Here is a 19,452-nt window from a genome sequence, read left to right on the forward strand (position 1 = left end):
TCCTTTTCAGACGGTTGTCACATTTCGTTACACATCGTTCGGTTGAAAGAATGAAACACGCTAACCCCTTGGCTATACTGACAACCGACCACCACGTCTCAACGAGTATCGACGTCAGCGTCGAACCGCAATGACGCACATGGCACGTTACATCGATTATTATTATTATTATTTGTGACAACCACTTTTGGTACTAGCATTATGTATTTAACGCAGGACGCACGCACTGCGTTCCTGAAGGAAACTATATGTAGTTGACGTAAATGAATTGAAATATTGAATCAAAAATTGAGAGTATTATGTATATCATCTGTGATTAATGATGAACATCATTAAGCGTTGTTAATTTTAATTCATACCAACAAGCAACAAGTGTTAGAATTCAGAATTAACTATTTTGTACATCTCAGTCTTAAATTTAAAAGCCCAGTGTAGCGTATCGAGGACGAATCGTGGTAAAAACAAGTCCACAGTAGATTAGTAGACTAAGTAGACTAAGCCTAAAAAGTCCGGAGTAAAAATTCTAGTACATATTGTTTATACGTAACAATATTTAAAATAATTTATTTAAAGAAAAAAATTCAATGATTCTAATTAGGTACTTAGTGTCATTACCATCATATACATAATATATTATAAAGATTTATCAGTTTAATTAATTGTTAACTATTTAGTAATTAGTCATTTATCTTAACTTAAAAAATTCCAATATCTATACCTATATTTATGTATAGGTAACAATATTTAAAATAAAATATTAAAAAAAAAATTCAATGATTTTAATGTTTATCTAGTATTATAACTTTTTTCGTTGAGATCATTTAATCAACTAACAAAATGTCGAGCTATACTAACAAAAATGACAACTTTTCAGTTACCCATACGGTATGTAGGTATACGGTGGACATACCCACTACTTATAGATATCTCTATCTATATTAACTATATCGGATGTATAGCCTGTAACACAAGTAAAACTTGACAAACAAGATAATTAAGATAAAGCAGTATTTGATTATTACAGCCAGCCAAAAGTCAAGTAGTGTTCAAAATCCAAAAAAGTTGTGATATTGCCGATATTGGTACCTAGATTTTTTTTATATACTATAAGTAATAACTTATTAATTATAATTATTGCATTTTATTTTGACTATTTTATTTGTATGACTTAGTTTATTAAACTGAAAAATCATTAAAATACAATTACAATATATATTATGTTATAAGAGTTCGGAGTTTTTGTATACCCGAAAACTACCCACGAGCGAAGGGAAACACTGCTCTCGTGACCTACAAGCTGCACCGCGTGTAGACCCTAAGGCCAAGTCGGTGGAGCTTGTAGGTTTTAAACACGCAAAGGTTAATCAAAACCTATGATATATAATATAATATTATGGGGAAGAGAGGTAACATTCATTAATAAAAATAAAATAATAAGATTGGGTAGTCAGTGGGTTTTTGTATTTTACATGAAGTAAATATTAGTTATAATAATTTAGATGGCAATTATAAATGATATAATAATTTTTTACAGTAACAGTAATAATAATATAATTTTGAATGGAACAATAATTTTAATTTCACACGAGTGAATAATATAGATTTTTGTGGCACGTGGCAGGTGCACAGAATATTATAGTTTATTGGCTAGCACATTTAAGTACATGGGATTTTTGGGAAAGAATAATGGGAACCTGCAGGCGCAAGACATAATCATATTTTCGCATTTCGTTAGAAATAAGAATAATAATGAATGACAAGTTTAATCATATAATAAAGTCCAGGCCCACGGGAGACAGCACACCACATTACTCGTTGTGACCCTCACAGGGTTACCGGGGAGTATATATGTTAAATATCTTTTTTTGTAATTAAGTGACATTTTGTCACCAAAGCGTAGGGCTTGTAACAGACTGAAGAAACGGAAATAAAAAAGGGACCCGCGCCTACAGATCGTGCTTTGAAAGGGAGGGACAAAGGGACATTTTCATATTACGATACTCGATGGTGACTTGAGTCTTTGAACTGTTGAAGGTGGATTTGCTATGCCCATCATGGGCCCACGTCGCCGTCGTCATCTTAGCCCATTATGGTGAGGTGGGGGGGGGGGGTGTGCTGTACCTTCTCGTGGTCCCCCTTGTCTAGTAGTGTTGTTAATACCTGTAAATCTGAATGCCTACGCCCTAAGATATCACAATTATGACAACACGAAGCCAAACAGCACAAACCAGGCGGCCGAACGTCGAAAGACCTCCCGGCCTTATTGGTGAAAATAGCCCTTTTCAGGGCTACCCAACTGACGATCGTGGAACACATGTGGTAAAACAAAAAAAAAAACTCAACAAAAAAATGTACAAAAAATCCAAAAAACACAAAAAAATACATGACAATCAGCCACGCTGTGATACTGCAGGTACTAGAACGGTAGAGAACAATTTCAAGATAGCTTAGATTAACGTGGAAGGCTTGACTCGAGCCAAGGCTGACATTTTGGGAAAAAGATTTGCCGACATGGACGTATTGGTGTTACAAGAGACCCACATACCTGATGGTGAAACAAACCGCCTAAAAATAAATGGTTTCAATCTGGTGCATCACATTGGTCATAATAAACACGGTTTAGCAACATACGTAAGCCAAAACAAATCGTTCCTAGACATTGAACAAGTGACCGGTAACGAACATGCGGCTGGTATCCGCATTGGTAACCTAACCATCTTTAACGTCTATAAACCCCCTCCCAGCAAGTGGGCTGCTGCCGTTTTACCAGTCAGTGAACACCCTGTAATATACATCGGAGATTTTAACTCCCAAAATACTGAGTGGGGATACTCCACCAACAATGAGGAAGGTGAAAGACTTTCGGACTGGGCAGCAATTAACCACCTTAAACTGATCTACGATGCCAAACAAGGAGGCACTTTTAAATCTGGTAGATGGGGCACGACGACGTCGCCGGATCTCTGTTTCGTGTCCGAGGACTCTAACGGGCTACCCCTAACTGTAAACAGAGAAATCAAAAACTCTTTCCCAAGAAGCCAACACTTGCCAATCACCGTGACCATCGGTCTTATAATCCCAACCATAGACAAACCTTCTATGCCTCGATGGAACCTGCGCAAAGCAGCATGGCTAGAATTTTCAAAATACGTTGATGATAACATCAACCGTATTGACCCCATTCCGGACAACTATGGCAGATTCATCAAATTAATAAAGACAGCTGCGAAGAAATCGATACCTAGAGGCCATAGACATAACTATACCCCCTGCTGGACTAAGGAATGCGAAGATCTACTAAAAGAATATGAAAGGGATGGAAATGAAATAAATGCCGACAAACTCATCGCCCTACTTGACGAGGAGCGAAGGAACAGATGGACACAGGCTATGAATGAGATGGATTTCACCCACTCGAGTAGGGAAAGTTGGTCTCTACTAAGGAAACTGGGGGCAGCTCAAACCTCATGGAAAGCTAGCAAAGTTTCACCAAACTCCATCTCAACCATTCTTCATAAGACCGCTAATATAAAACCCAAAAAACCCGATAAGATGAAGGTGAAAGCCGATTACAAGGAAGAGCTTCAATTGTGTGCAGAGAAATCCGAAAACATGAAGGACTTTGGAGTGGAGGAAGTGGAGGCTGCCCTAAGACTCCTACAAAACGGTAAAGCTGCAGGCGAAGATGGTATACTTCCGGAATTCCTTAAACACATGGGCATTAAAGGGAAATTTTGGCTAACAAGACTTTTTTCAACAGTAAAAAATAACAATACTCTACCAAAACAATGGCGGGAAGCTAAAGTAGTTGCAATATTAAAACCTGGTAAGCCTGATGATGACCTAAAAAGCTACAGACCGATCTCACTGTTATCCGTTGTATACAAGTTATTTGAAAGAGTACTCCTAGTAAGAATCCAAACGAAAATCGAAGAACACCTACCAGCAGAACAGGCGGGATTCAGACAGGGAAGAAGCTGCAGTGAACAAGTACTATCACTGACGACGTTTATAGAAAACGGGTTTCAAAAGAAACTAAAAACGGGAGCTGTTTTCCTAGATCTGTCTTGCGCCTACGATACGGTGTGGAAACGTAGTTTACTTTTGAAGTTAGCCAAAATTCTAAGATGTAAAACATCATTGCGACTAATTGACAATATATTGTCAGACAGAAAATTTAGAGTGCACCTAAATGGAAAGGTAAGCAAATACAAATTCCTTCAAAATGGTCTTCCTCAGGGCTCAGTACTCTCCCCCATCCTGTTTAATGCCTACACAGCAGATATCACAAATACCTCGTCACGCAAGTTCATATACGCGGATGACGTTGGGTTAGCAGCTCAAGCTGAATCATTTGAAAAGGTTGAGGATATTTTAAACGAAGACCTAGTAAAAGTACAGAAATACTTCAAATCCTGGTTCCTCACTCTTAACCCCAATAAAACCACATCCATAGCGTTCCACTTGAGCAACAGAGATGCTAACAGAAAACTTAACTTGACAGTTCAAGGAACCAAACTAATGAATGACGATGCTCCAAAATATCTTGGGATCAAACTGGACAGAACGTTAACCTACAACCAACACCTCGAAGATGTAAAAAATAAACTGAAAACAAGGAATAATATTATTAGTAAACTTGCCGGAACAAGCTGGGGCTGCCGAGCAAATGTACTACGCATATCGGCCCTAGCCTTGGTATACAGTGTCGCGGAATATTGCGCCCCCGTTTGGGAGAGAAGTGCACATACAAAAACGGTTGACACCCAGTTAAATAATACTATGCGAATCATCACAGGCTGTGTCCGGGCTACCAACCTACAGTGGCTTCCAGTCCATTCGAACGTAGCTCCCCCGGCGATTCGAAGGCATCTCTCAACTGTCAAACTGTCACAGAAAATCAATAAATTAGTGAATCTCCCTGTATATAACGACATAAACAACGCACCATCTAAAAGATTAAGATCAAGAAACCCAATCTGGTCAATAGAAAATAGTTGTGACAGCATGGAGGATATGTGGAAACAACACTGGGAAAAAAGTAATGCAATAAATAGACATCTGATAAGCGACCCAACCCAAAGAGTTCCAGGATTTGACGGCCCGAGAGCCTTGTGGACCAACCTAAACAGGATACGAACGGAGCAGGGTAATTGTAAATACCTTCTACATAAGTGGAAGTTAAAAAACTCTCCCTTATGCGACTGCGGGCAAATACAATCCATCAAACACATTGTGGAGGAATGTCCTCAAACTAAATACAAGGGAGGAATAGAGGGACTTCACAAGGGCGATGACGAAGCAATGGATTGGCTGTCTAAGACCAATGTTCGCCTTTAAATATATTATGAGCTCTTCTTATTATTATTATCTTTGTTATTGTTAATTTTATTTATTAGTTTATTAGCTTATTGTAAATCTATCTACTCTAGTACTCGTTACTTTGCTAATTTAATGTTTAATGTTTATTTAGTTTTATTTTATGTTTATTTAATTTTGCTTTTCACCAATAAACCTACGCCATATGCAAGAAAAAAAAAATGGTGAGGTGATCGATGTCGAAAGAAAATGAAGTCCAAGGAAGGTATGTGTTGGACGGTGAGCCGATTGGCCACAAGGTTTGTGGTGTCGGTGTCCGTAAGTGAAAAAACGTTCCGGAGCCGTGTCGTGAAGACGTGATAGTATGTGTCAACGGTCGTCGGAAATAAGTTGGGATGTCGACGATGGAGCTCGGGTGACGATCGGCGACGGTGGATAATTAATGTAGTGGGGCTGCTCAGTGTCGTCGTTTTAAATATTGTTGTACATTACTGGCGGGGAATAGGTTGCCCTGTCGGTCAGTACCGCCGGGAGAGACAAAGGCGCGGACGGTGCCGAGTGACCGTAGGTAACGGCGTGTCAACACCGAACACTTCATACTGAGGGGGTCGGGGAACATTTATTTCATAATACCGTGGTCTGTTTTAATAATAATGATTGTACCGTATAGGTAGGCTTAACCGTAGATAATTATTGTGATAAAAGTTGAACATTTTATAAATTTTTAACTACAAAATAATTATTAAATTTTTGATGAGATAAATGTTGTCAAAATTCAAACTTAAAAAGGCTTATAAAAAAAAATTGTGCTAAGTATTTTTAATATTTTTCAACTGCTATTGTAACAATAAATCAGAAGCCTCACATTAAATTTCCACGCTTTTTTACCCAACAAATAAAATTTAATTGATATTTATAGAAAAAAAAAACTAAAAAAATTGAAAATTGAAAATGTCCGTAAACAGCTTACAACAAATCAAAATATTTTGAAAATTATATGGTGTAAAGAAAATGAAAATATAAACATTCAGTAAATTTTTCATGAATCTACAGTTATTCGTTTATGAAAAACGATAAAATAACAAAACCGCTACATGAGAAATCGAGTGAATATTCAATATTGTAAAAATATAAATTTCAAATGCTCATAAAAATTTAATTTGATTTGCTTGTAGAATTTTTTTTTTTAATAAAGGTAGACAAACTTATGAGGGATCTTGTATTACATTTTCAAATCTTAGATTTAAAAATAAAAATTTTATGAACCTGTGTCATCACTAAAAACATATGATCTAGGCGTATTATATTTATTGATGATTTTACCTGGCTTCCAAGTTTTAGTTAATAGATCTCTAAACATAATTTTTTGGCCCGGTTGAAAATCATTTTTATTTTTAACTTTGGAATTTTTATCGTAATATAGTTTTGTTTTCCTATTCTTATTTTCGCGTACTAACTTAAAATTATTTACTAAAGTAGGCTGTAGAAAATTGTTTAAGATTGGAATTTTCGATCTTACAGTGCGACTCATTAAAAGTTGTGCTGGAGAAAACTTAGAGCTGATGATAGCACTGTTTCGGTATTCCAACAACATTAATTGTTTATCAACTTTACCTTCACCCGATCTCTTTAGTATTGATTTCGCATTGGGCTTCAATTGTATGCTATATTCATCAGGAAAGTTACCAAGACCTGTAAAAACCGTGTAATAATTCTCAAGTACATCATTAAAACTTAATATCTTATCAACATTTTCTACTTTATTTATTAGCCCTAAATGTATACAGATGTAGACCTAAAATTGCCTTGCAATGATTTTCAACAATTACAAAATTTAAAATATATTCTTTTTTCTTAATCTTACTTTTAAATCAACTGTAAAATATTATGTATTAATATTACTACCACCATATTATGCCTGTAAATTTATCGGTTGCCTGTTAACTACTAAATTTTTAAAAGAATAATTATTTTTTATCAAGTTAAAATCATTTAGAGTCAGTAGATTAACATCAGAGCCAGTATCTAGTGTAGTAAGCAAGTTACTACTTAACAATAAAACAAATTACACAGGTACATAACTATACTATACTATAATTTAGATACTGTAATTCGACATAAATCGGATAATAGAAACGGAGGTAAGGGTTCTTTCTGTATATTACATTTTAATGTCTTGGGTAAGAGACGGTAGATATTAGGAACTCACTGAACCATAATTTGCTCTGTATACGACAGATGTTCAAATATAAAAATATATACTATATGATTATTTTGATTACAACGCTGTACGCTGTACGCGACGATAGTCATTATAAAAATATTAAAATTATATTAAAAAGATTATTTCAAATTTAATACACAGAATTATACTGGAAGTCATAATATGCGTGGGCTGGAACGATGTTCACACCAATCACATCCGTGAGCCGAGATACAGTATCTATAGGCAAGGGGTACGGGGAACTGCATATAAAAGGGAGCCCGAATCGGCCTGTTTTCAGACGTGTACTACCACCCATTAGTGCAAGCACCTTCACGCCACTCTGTACAAACATTATTTTGGACTTAGAAAATTATCAACAATATAATAAAATTCACAATAAACAACAACTGTCTTTTTATTTATTCAACAACCACGACTACAACATCAAACAAATTGTCTGCGACCTGCATCTATAATATCTTGGCAGCCACGTATCTACTATTAGTACTACGATAGTAGGTACCAAGCTCCCGAGTATATTACACTAGCTTAAAATCAATACTTTTATTTTCAACAAGAATAGTCTCAAACCATGAAACAGCAAAAGTATTCATTGTATATACCGTAGAACAAAAATAATTATCATTACTCAGTCCATCGACGTTTTCAACAAATGCAATCTCAGATTTACAAACACTTCGAAAATGATTAAATTTGTTACATTTCAAACATTTTTTACCATACGCAGGGCATTTGCCTTTGCCGTGCATAAAATTACAAAATTTACATAATTTATCAGACCGATTACAATTATTATTCATTTTTTTATTATTTACAGAAAAGTTACTGTTATTTTTGAAAACCTGTTGTGACTCCTCCTGTTGGCTATATCCTTTTGCCTGTCGTTGATTCGTTTGACATTGACCACGATGTCCATTGTTACCATTGTTCTGGATGTAGAAATGTTGAGCTTGAAATGTACGCTTGCCACCACGTACTTTAGAATAAACTGCATTTAATTCATTTTGTTTTTCACCAGTCTCCTTCATTTGATTGAGTTCTCTTCGTTGGATTTCAGAAATACGAAGGGTTTCTATTGCAGTTTCAAGAGTAACATTAGCTTGCTTGATTAACTTGTCGCGAGTTTCACCATCTCTCGTGTCAAGAACAATTTTGTCACGTAAAATTTCTTCATGAGAATTAAATTTACAATCTTTAATCAAACCACAACACGCTGACAGAAACTCTTCAATCGACTCATTTTCTTTTGGATACCGTTTATAAAACCTGGAGTGTAGAATATTTTTTTTGGGTTTGCAATCTTGAAACGCTTTAAGCACTTGATCAATTTTCTTATTGTCTTCGGCGTTTTCAAATGTGAGATTGTTATACCTCTCTAGGCCCTCTTTACCAACAAGGTTAAGAAAAATGGCCACCTGACGATTGTTAGACGCTGTCGTTAGACCAGCCGCCTCAATGTAAATCTCGAACGCTTGACGAAAAACGCGCTAATTTTCTGCCAAATTACCCGTTAAAACCAACGCATCTGGCTTATTGAACTCCATGGTTCAACAACAATTCAAAATTCAAAAATACACAATACACAATTTTCAGATACTATTAGACTGCGTCATGTTTCATCGTGAGAGAAGTGTAAGTAAAATATATGTACTAGACTCGAGTGCTAAATCATACTAACTTTATTATATCGGCAAAATACCGAATGGCCAAACGAGAGATAACATATCATAATTACATAACCATTATTATATATATCAGTTATAGCTATTAGCTATGTAACAGTGGAAAACCGATTTTGCGTAAAAATTTCCGTTTTTCCCGGAGCTTTTGAAAATTATTAGGAATTTTAAATTTTGACTTCCCCAATGCACCAACAATATTCACTTTCCCGTCGAACAAGATACTGAAGTTGAAAATCGAAGCATTATTTCGACTACTTATCGTGTACACAGACACAAAAATAAAAAAATTAAGAAAAATATATATGAAAAAAAACACATTATTGTAAAATCAATACATTCATTGCTCCGCTCAGAATCTAAAATGTAAGTTTAGTTCAAAGTTTAAAGTTACATTGTTAGATAAGAAAATAAATGTAACTAAATGTTGTTAAAAATGATTTACTTTTTTTCATATAAAATTAATAATTATACCTACTGTATTTAAAGCTTACAAAGGACATATTAATTCAATAAAATAATGTACCTATGTATTAAAATATTATATTGTAATACGGAATTATGTTTCTCCGTTTGGAATATAATCGGTCAGTCCCGTCCCGGGTTTTAGTATCACTCTAATTATTACATTCAGTTTTCTCACAATTTTTAAAAAATGGAATAACAATACAATTTTTTAATAATTCAGGATATACCTACTCCTGTTGACAAAGATGTGTATGTAGAAAATTAGCTTCAATGGAAAAGAAATAGTATTTGCAATATTTTTCAGAATAAAGTTTTGTAAACCATTTTCAAAATATGAAGTATGGGTTTTCAATTGTATGATGTGTTTTTGAATTTCAAATTCATCTATTGGATTTAGGAATATGCTATCCTTTATGAAATAATTTTTGTTTAAATATCTCCATTCTTCATGTTCAACTTTCTTAGAAATAATGTTACCCTCAATATTTTTGTCAATGATTGGTCAAAAGGTATTTAATTCAATACAAATATCAAATTTAATTTCCGAAATATTACCATTACTTAGCTTGAGTTCTTAATTAAAAGATTTTTTAGTGATTTTTTTCCAGTAAATCCTTTATTAATTTCCAAGTTTGTTTAGGATTGTTTTTTAGTTTTTGAAATTTGCCTACAGAGTATAACTCTTTAGCTTTACGAATAACTGTAGTTAGAATGTTTCTGTATATAGTACATCTTTTTTTAAATGGCCATAATAAATGTATGTTTTTTTAAAAGTTTGGATAATTTTTCTTTATTTTTAATTGAGACTACAATACCACTGGTTATCCAATTTTGTAATTTATGATATTTATTAGTATTTTTTTAAACAGTTGTGTTGCATTTATTAATACATTCATGTATTTTACTGTTGAAAATATCAAGAGCTATACTTACATCATTGGAATTTAGTTATGTACACCAATCTTCAGCTGATATTAAATTATTTAGATTATTAAAATCAAAAATACATTTATGTGTGTTGAGATTTTTAAAATTATTTTCGTTGGGCCTGTCATTATCATCATAATATCCAAATTGAATACCAGTAGTAAAATTATCAGTTATATTACACTTGATTATTGATACAGTCCGTCGATTCCCAACGTTCCATGATCGTGAATAATTATATACTCGGTTGTTTTTAGGTACAATCTCGTTTGTTTATTATGTGATGTGGATTATGTACACTAATATATGTGAGGGTATTTATTTCCGGGCCGTATGGTTGGCTTAAAGAAGCGGGCCGCGACAGGCGGTATCGGGCCTGTAGAGGCGCGATTAAAAAAAATACAAATATTGGGATTTACAATTAGTATTATTAACAGTTATATAATTAGAAAGGGGATGAGTTAGAATCACTCTCTCGCGGTCTCTTATAAGTCGTGTTTGATTTGATAATATCTCACAGTGATACCTGAGCAGGCACACCGAAGTAGATGGTGGATGGTAGATCGACCGTAAGCGCATTAATAACGTTAGTAGCTGTGCGCGTGTTCGTCAATGCCGGAGACAGCCTTGTATAGCGAGTGTTCTCGCCGCTGTGTCGATGGCTTCGTCCGTGATGTGGTATCGAACGTGGTGTTTGTCAGTCACTGCCTCGTATAACGAGTGTCTTCGCCGCTACGTCACTAGCTTCGTCCATGGGGTGAGCGGGAATGCTGTGCTGATGAATTCTCGATGTGTCTTGACTCCTTCTGTAGTTCGGTGTGCGTAGGTTTGAACTGATTGAAGGATTATTGAAGACTGTGTTGATTATGCTGAATCGTCCGGTATATAAGTCGTCTGCCGTTCCAACAAGTAAACTATCTGCTGCCGCCGTGTTTAGTTGTGTTTACAGGTGGTGCAGGAAGTTCTGTAGTTAACTCTGTTTTAGGGTTATTGAGGGTGTCGTTGGATTCGTCTTACTCTCCCATATATGCAACCCTTATTGTATTTGGTGTGTTGTTATTTGGGGCTTTATTATTGTTTCCTAATGTTGGTTTGCGGGGTTTGTGCTGTCATACTGTCCGCTGATTGGTGGTCCTGAAAAGGACTGTTTTATGTGGTGACGGCTACTCCGTAACAGCTCCCCCCCCCCAGATTTGTCACCGGGGAACTATAGTGAACTGATGACAAATGTGTGGAATCATGGACGACGCGTCTACGGATTGATGCCTTGTACAATGCCCACCGAATCGCATTTCGGGACATATTCCAAAATGGAGTATCCTCATCCGGAGATGTTCTTAGTTTTGATGCTGGACTATATCGTTGGAGTTTGCTTGTAATGTGATCCATTGCTTGTGATAAACTAATATTTTTCTCAAAAGTAACATATTTGTGCAACGTTTTTTCCGTTACGAATCTCCAATCCCAAGGTTGGTTCCAGTGTGTTTCAACGAGGTTTCTAGCCAGGTTTACGTTGTTTACCCATGTGATGATGTGGTTTGTCTTTTGTCTGTCTGCTTTCCTATTATTTACATTTATACTTGGTGTTCGAATTTTACACGCCGTTATTAATGCTAAGCCATTTTCTTTGTTTTCTTTTAAATGTTTTAAGAGTTGTTTTCTTTTTTCTGCTGCTTCTTGTTTCACTCGTTCACGTTCTGCATTTATTGGTGCCATTTTTGAATTGATGAATATGACTTTGTTGACTATTCTTTTATAGTTAATTGTGTGTTAGATGCTTGTCACTGATTCGTCAACGCTGTCATGCTTCTCATTGGCTTCTTATGGTTGGTTTTACATTTAAGTAGTGTTTTGTTTGTCCATACTATAGTGTGGACGAACTTCAGATACGTTGACAAGTTCTTCCCGCTCTGAATCTAAATTTCTTACGGCCAGTGTGTTCTTACTTACTATTCTGGTTATAGTGAATTATAATTATACTGAGCTAACATGGGCGTTCTCATGAAGGGGGGAGATTGATATGGGGAATAAATCCACCCCAAGGTTCATTATTTTCTTACATATTAGTAATACACGTTTTGTCTACTTTTGATATGTGTTTGTGTTTTAAATATTGACTAGTATTATTTTTATTTTTTACGTTCTTGATTTTAATCAACTAAGTATGGTTATTGAAATGAAAAAAGTCTGAATTTTGAAAACTTAAAGAATTTGTGTTAAATAGGAAAATAATAAAAATGTAAGTCAGTTATGATGAGTAGCTGGATAATTTAGCTAGCTTTAATATAAAATATTAATGAGATAGATTTGACATCACACCCAAGCGGTATAACCACTTGAATTCATAAAAAAAACGTCAGCGTGAAGAGTCCCAAAATTTCTATTTTTTTTAACTTTTTTCCTAAACTATGATAGCTAGAAAGTTGGTTGATAACTCATTAAAAAGGGTTATCAAGTAGATGCTAGATGTGGAATTAGATTTTTTTTTTAAAAATTATTTAATTTTTCACAGATAAAGAAAGAGTTATTTTTTGCTAGATTTTCATTTAGCGAGGTAGATTTCCGAAACTGGAGAACGGATTTTGTTGTTTGGGGTCTTGTTAGATTCACATTGGCTAGAAGAAGTGCAGTGAAGATTTTCAGAACTTTATCACCAATAATTCACTACAAAGCTGAAAAGTTGAAAAACATCAAGAAACGCCCAATAAAATTTGTTTTAATTTTTTTTAATGATCTGTAGTGATTTAACTGTGAAAGATAAAGTTCTGAAAATCTTCACTGCAGTTCTCCTAACCAATGTGAATCTAACAATACCCCAAACAACGAGATCTATCTCACCAAATGACAATGAAAATGATTTTTTGTGGGGCTGTTCACTCCGACATTTTTCTGGATTTAAATTGTTATACCGTTTGAGTGTGATTATCAGTTAATACATTTCTAAAAATTAAAAATCAAGAAAGTTTACATGTAAATCCTTGACTTGGCAAGCGTTTATTTGCTATTTTTCTTTATCGTGATTATTTATTCCACCACAACGGTAATTCCTGGCTGGTAGCTTACGTGACCGTCGATGATAAAAATTGACAGATACGGTGACTGAGTTAGAATATTCCCAAAAATGTTGTTGTTGATATAGACAAAAATTTGTCTTAAACATTGGTCGAGAATTCTAATCGAGGTTGATCGTCACTGTCATCAATGGATTTACATACTAACTACTATGACGACCTGGAAACTCCCCCTGTCTATCAGAGCATCAACGTAATTGATGATTTCTTCCCCGTATTCGATGATACTACACCGATTTCATCAGCGAACCATTTATTAAAAATAATTCCACTATCCCAAATGATCGGACGTCATCTGCGACATCAGTAACTACGGAAGAAAGTCAGCTAACCACTGAGGAGGAATCATTGCGACGGACAATCGATGAGTTACCGCCGTTTCCTGATCTGGAATATTTGCTTCATGAATTTGTTACCCAGAATGAGGATACTATTATAACATTGGATTACGATATTGATCCTCCGCAGATACCAACGACTGATGAAGTGCAAATATCATCAAGGTCAACACAGCTACCAAGTGTAGGGGATACCATTATAATATCAGATGACAAAATGGATTCACCACAATACAACGATTAATGAAGTGCAGCAAGAGACAACACCTGCAGAACCACCTTCAACTGTGGAACTTTTAATAGAGACACCACAACTGTGTTACGGATCTCCCTGGAGGTCCGTGCACAAATAAAAACAATGAACACTTTCAAACTAATTACTACTCTCTATATTTAACTTGAAAAGAAAAACTTACAATGCACTTAATGAATTATTTAATGTTTTATAAAAAATGGTCTGACAAATATAATGTTCTGGTGCGAATCACAATGTTCCGTCTACTGCTCTGAAATGCCACTGGCACGGCTTGCTATACGAGCCGTGCCTGTAGCCAGCGCTTGCCTGGAATTGCTGTCGCAGCAATTCCAGACAGTCGCCGTCGTACAATATTATATTATACACTATTATATATATAATATATATACTAACTAATATAGCCAGGGGTTCTTAACACCCCCCAACTTAAATGGAACTTAGGGACCCAATGGTTCCCTAATGTTCCGTACAATATGTTTTCACAACTAAATTTATGATTATAATGTTTACTTATCGATTATTTAGTGATAAAATATCCGGTAAATCCGGAGAGTACATTCTAATTATGCTATTTCTAAACTTAATAGCTAATCCACTAACTACGGATATAACAGTTAACATTAAGATATACACAAGTACCATATGAAATTCCATTTGAAATATTATTAGAGAATCTGTTGTTACCTTTGGTAACTTACTAATTTCTATTAGCCTTTTGGATAAAGAATTAAAATCGTGTACGATACTTATGTCTTTTAGGTTCTGGGGAATTATATTTTTAAGACTCTTTGATAATACTGATTCATGTTTTTTGCTTTCTGGAATTAAATCAGTAGAGATACCTCTATTAGATCTACTTGTCGGAAATATAATGGAATTTTCTGTATGGATTTCACAATCTTGGGAGGTGGTCAACCTTCCTACGCCTGAGATCTGAAATGTTACTATTTGTGGAGGTTCCGCACATTTGATGGTCACTAAAGTTGGTTGTGTGTAAAATAACCATGCATTGGAATCCACTAACTTATCCCAAATGGATGTTGTTAATGTTACCAGTTTTATTTTGCAAGTTTCTGGGATTGGTTGATATGTTAGAAGTACTACTTCGCAAACGTTCGATCTCGAGCGGCGGTGAAATGTTTGACCACCTTTACATAATTTGTAAGTTCCTAAATTTACACATGATTCCCACTGTTTCCCTGTCATAGTGAAAAATTCCTCATTATCATTGTTAATTACCAAATATTCGACTTCGGGTTCAATTAAAATTAATGTATTGGTAGAATATATCATTGGTAATGAAACAACTCGATACACATTTAATACTTTACTTGAAATCAAGGGTATTTCAATAGAAAATATTAAGTACTCGTTTTGCACGAAAATCGTTATTTCAGAGATTTTGAAAAGGTTTGACATGGACTCGGGTATTACTTCTATAGGGAGGTCGTTTCCCATGGGTAAGTTGATTTTAATTTGTGCACGGACCTCCAGGGAGATCCGTAACATTTTTGGTGGCAGCGGTGGGATCACGACAAATATCAGTATCCCGTTACCACGAGCAATAGCCGAACTAGACTTTCAACAATATATTAGACGAAAAGGAAACGAACAAAAGCGTATCCATCCGAAACAGAACATTGTACACAAGTGGCGTAAGGTAACACTAATAGTATAAGATATTATTATTTTATAATATTTTATATATTTTATATACATCTATATGGTGTGTATATATACATGCAAACGGTTGCGTGTGAACGAGTCTCTATAAACGCGCGATCAGCAAATTCCCGGCGTGGTGTAACACATACATACGCCGTCGAGAAAAAAAAAAGAATTGACGACAGGCAGCCGCCGTGTGTGTGTGGGCCTGGCGTACGTGTTGCCGCCGCCGTCGTGGTTGTGACGACATCCGTGTCGCCGCCGCCGACGTTTGAAAACCGACGACAACACAGCTGTTACGATAATACGATATCAGAGCCGCCGCGCGCCGCCCTCGTTGTTTATAAACACGATAGCGCCGCCGTAACGAATTTATATCAAAATATAACGATATATTTACGTTATTTAATCATCAAAGCGAAACCCAATATTTAATTATTGGTCCCCGCGCCAGCAGTTTCGGGGCGTAGAACATCGTTCCGAAGTGGTTAAGGTGTCGAAGAGGATATTCGACGTGTTATTGTTCCGAGATCAATTCGACGTCATATACCAGAGCATTCAGCATCAATCACAACGACCAGACGCAGACGAACACTGAACATTTCAATCCATTATAGTCGAACAATTGTGGTGGTCGTGAGTATTTAGCATTAAGTTTTCAGCTCTGTTTATAGTTAAATAATTTTTTTTTACAAACATAGGATAATAAATTATTATACATCGTATATTAACATAAACCTATGGTAGAAAAAAGGTATTTCTTTGTAAACACATGTTCTCAGTGTTTCTTATTCCGAATTCTTTTTTATATATATCTCTTTACGATTAGAGAATAAACATTTTAGGAAACTCTTAGGCAAACTTTAATGAGCGCAAATTCGGGGGAGGATTCAACCACCAAGGGGGCTAACACGTCCGTTATTGATACCCCTACCCCTACACCAAGAGTAAGTTTACCTGTAAGGTGCTCCAATCCCGACAATCCAAATTCCGAGCGTCAAATACACGAACTTTCCGTCGACCATTTACTTATTAAGGAGGCGGATTTGTCTGTAGCAACAAATAATCTTTTAACCGAAGTTAACGAAGAACTTAGAAAAATAGACAAAAGTTTAATTCACGTCGCCTTCGAAACCACTTCAACAGAAAATTCAGAAAATTCCCAAAACACAAAAATTCTACAGACCAATCAAGAAAAACTATTAGACTGGTCTTCAAGCGACACAGTTGAATCGACAAACCAAGGAATTAAGCTTTTTGTAAATCAAAAACCATTGGAAATAATGGGAGATAAAGATCAACCAACAGAGAGTGGTGCACTAGGACCACAGTTGAACACAGACATTTCAAATAATCCAGATTTAAGCCAATTAATTGATCTAAAGATTCAGGAAATCATGAAGACAAGAGATAGCACCAGTTCGAGACATGGAGAATCGATATCAAATAATCAAATAGGACTTCAAGATGCGATTAGGCTACTACCAAAGCCACTACACATGACACAACAAATTCGCATTTTTCAAGGAAAATCTCTAAATTTTCGGTGTCTTTTCCATCAAATGACTTTGGTAGTAGCCTAATCGATATCAAATAATCAAATAGGACTTCAAGATGCGATTAGGCTACTACCAAAGTCATTTGATGGAAAAGACACCGAAAATTTAGAGATTTTCCTTGAAAAATGCGAATTTGTTGTGTCATGTGTAGTGGAACCGGCAATTCCACGACTGCTTCAGGCAATCCAAACCAGGTTAACCGGGAAAGCGAGGCAGGTAACAAAGTTTAAAACATTCGACACATGGGAAGAATTACGAGAAACACTTAAAACAAGTCTAGAATCCCACCGCTGCCACCAAAAATGTTACGGATCTCCCTGGAGGTCCGTGCACAAATAAAAACAACGAACACTTTCGAACTAATTACTACTCTCTATATTTAACTTGAAAAGAAAAACTTACAATGCACTTAATGAATTATTTAATGTTTTATAAAAAATGGTCTGACAAATATAATGTTCTGGTGCGAATCACAATGTTCCGTCTACTGCTCTGAAATGCCACTGGCACGGCTTGCTATACGAGCCGTGCCTGTAGCCAGCGCTTGCCTGGAATTGCTGTCGCAGCAATTCCAGACAGTCGCCGTCGTACAATATTATATTATACACTATTATATATATAATATATATACTAACTAATATAGCCAGGGGTTCTTAACAACTGGAAGGCAGATGTCTTGACATGCCTCATAAGTACAACACGCATAGGACGTATTATAAAAAAAAAATATCATAATTCATAGTTCAAGAACAAAAAATATTAAATAGATTGAGAAAGAACCAGCAGCGACTTAAAGCACATGACGCATCCACTCCACACGACCAATGGCTCCATTCAAAGGATTGGGTTAACATTAACCTACTCAGATTTAATATACCAATTAAAAAGGTCCCAAACTATCCCCTAAGGAAGTGCTACAGAACCAGAAAAGCTGCCCATAACATCTACCACATTATCAATCGCCGTGTGTACCACTTCAACAATGGGATGTGTGATAGATACATCCAATCAACAATAAGACTTGGTTGGTTATTATGATCAGAAAATCCTGAGAGATAAAATGGGTTTTACCGATATGGGATATTCTGGACGTATACTTAAGTATATTGCAATTGCTATAATACCTATATAATACTAAATAATAACATACATAATACGTGTAAAATTATTATTTATTACTGTTAAAGTTTGCATTGTTTAATTAGTCAGTACCTATGTTATGTGTTTGAAATAAACTCAATTTTAAGATTAACCCCTGAATTTGCTCACATCCAAAAAATACAAAAATGGTGATACAGTTAAATGTTGCAAATTATATTTCATAATTTTAGTACAATTATTTATATTAACTGATTTCCTGTGTAATAATTATGATAACTTGTTCAGAATCCGCGAAGTTTGGAAGATCTCATTGTATTGTATATATTTTGTATGTATATAAGTTCATTATTTAACATCGCATTTAATATTAAATGTATTAAGTACCGTACCTAACAACTGTTACGAGACTGATCTACGTCCGTAGCCAGTTTGTTTTTATAAAGGACAATTATTTTTATATTCACGTTGGAAATCAACGTTCTATACGCTGTTCTATACGCTGTGTGAACTTTTTCCACCAATGACTAATTATTAACTTTTTATGAATTAATAATTGTTGAATTTGATCAATAAATTAATAAAATTATCTTTTATATCAACTAACATTCTAGATTTTGTAGTAAAATTATTTTGTCTTTACCTATGTCCTATATTTATAAGTTATAATATTCCTCTCACTTATTTAGTTTGTCAGTCGGTGACCAGAAAATGTACATGCTGCATAACATGGCAAAATAATGGGCAGTGCATTCAACAAGGAGATAAATATTTATCAAGTGTCTACTGTATATGGAGTTTAAGTACTATAATATCTCCTTTACTACTATAATACTATTTACAAG

The 19,452-nt window shown here is 35.2% G+C and overlaps 1 protein-coding gene across 1 annotated transcript; it reads right to left on the reverse strand.

Annotated features, from left to right (window-relative positions):
• Positions 1 to 14,795: 14,795 nt before the first annotated feature.
• On the reverse strand, positions 14,796 to 15,743 carry LOC132941106 (uncharacterized). The gene is made up of 2 exons (XM_061008998.1): positions 14,984 to 15,743; positions 14,796 to 14,884 (listed from the first exon to the last, which is right to left on the reverse strand). The coding sequence occupies exons 1-2, from the start codon at positions 15,741 to 15,743 to the stop codon at positions 14,796 to 14,798; spliced, it is 849 nt and encodes a 282-aa protein (XP_060864981.1).
• Between the last annotated feature and the right edge of the window lie 3,709 nt (positions 15,744 to 19,452).

The sequence above is a fragment of the Metopolophium dirhodum genome, chromosome 1 (genome assembly GCF_019925205.1).
Source record: "Metopolophium dirhodum isolate CAU chromosome 1, ASM1992520v1, whole genome shotgun sequence".
Classification (NCBI taxonomy): Eukaryota; Metazoa; Arthropoda; class Insecta; order Hemiptera; family Aphididae; genus Metopolophium; species Metopolophium dirhodum.

Bases quoted from the DNA above. Each gene is read 5' to 3' on its own strand.
- LOC132941106 (XM_061008998.1), bottom strand. From the start codon at position 15,743: ATGGGAAACGACCTCCCTATAGAAGTAATACCCGAGTCCATGTCAAAC. The intron at 14,885-14,983 runs GTAAGTTACCAA...TTATATCCGTAG, and splicing joins CAAAAGGCTAATAGAAATTA to TTAGTGGATTAGCTATTAAG.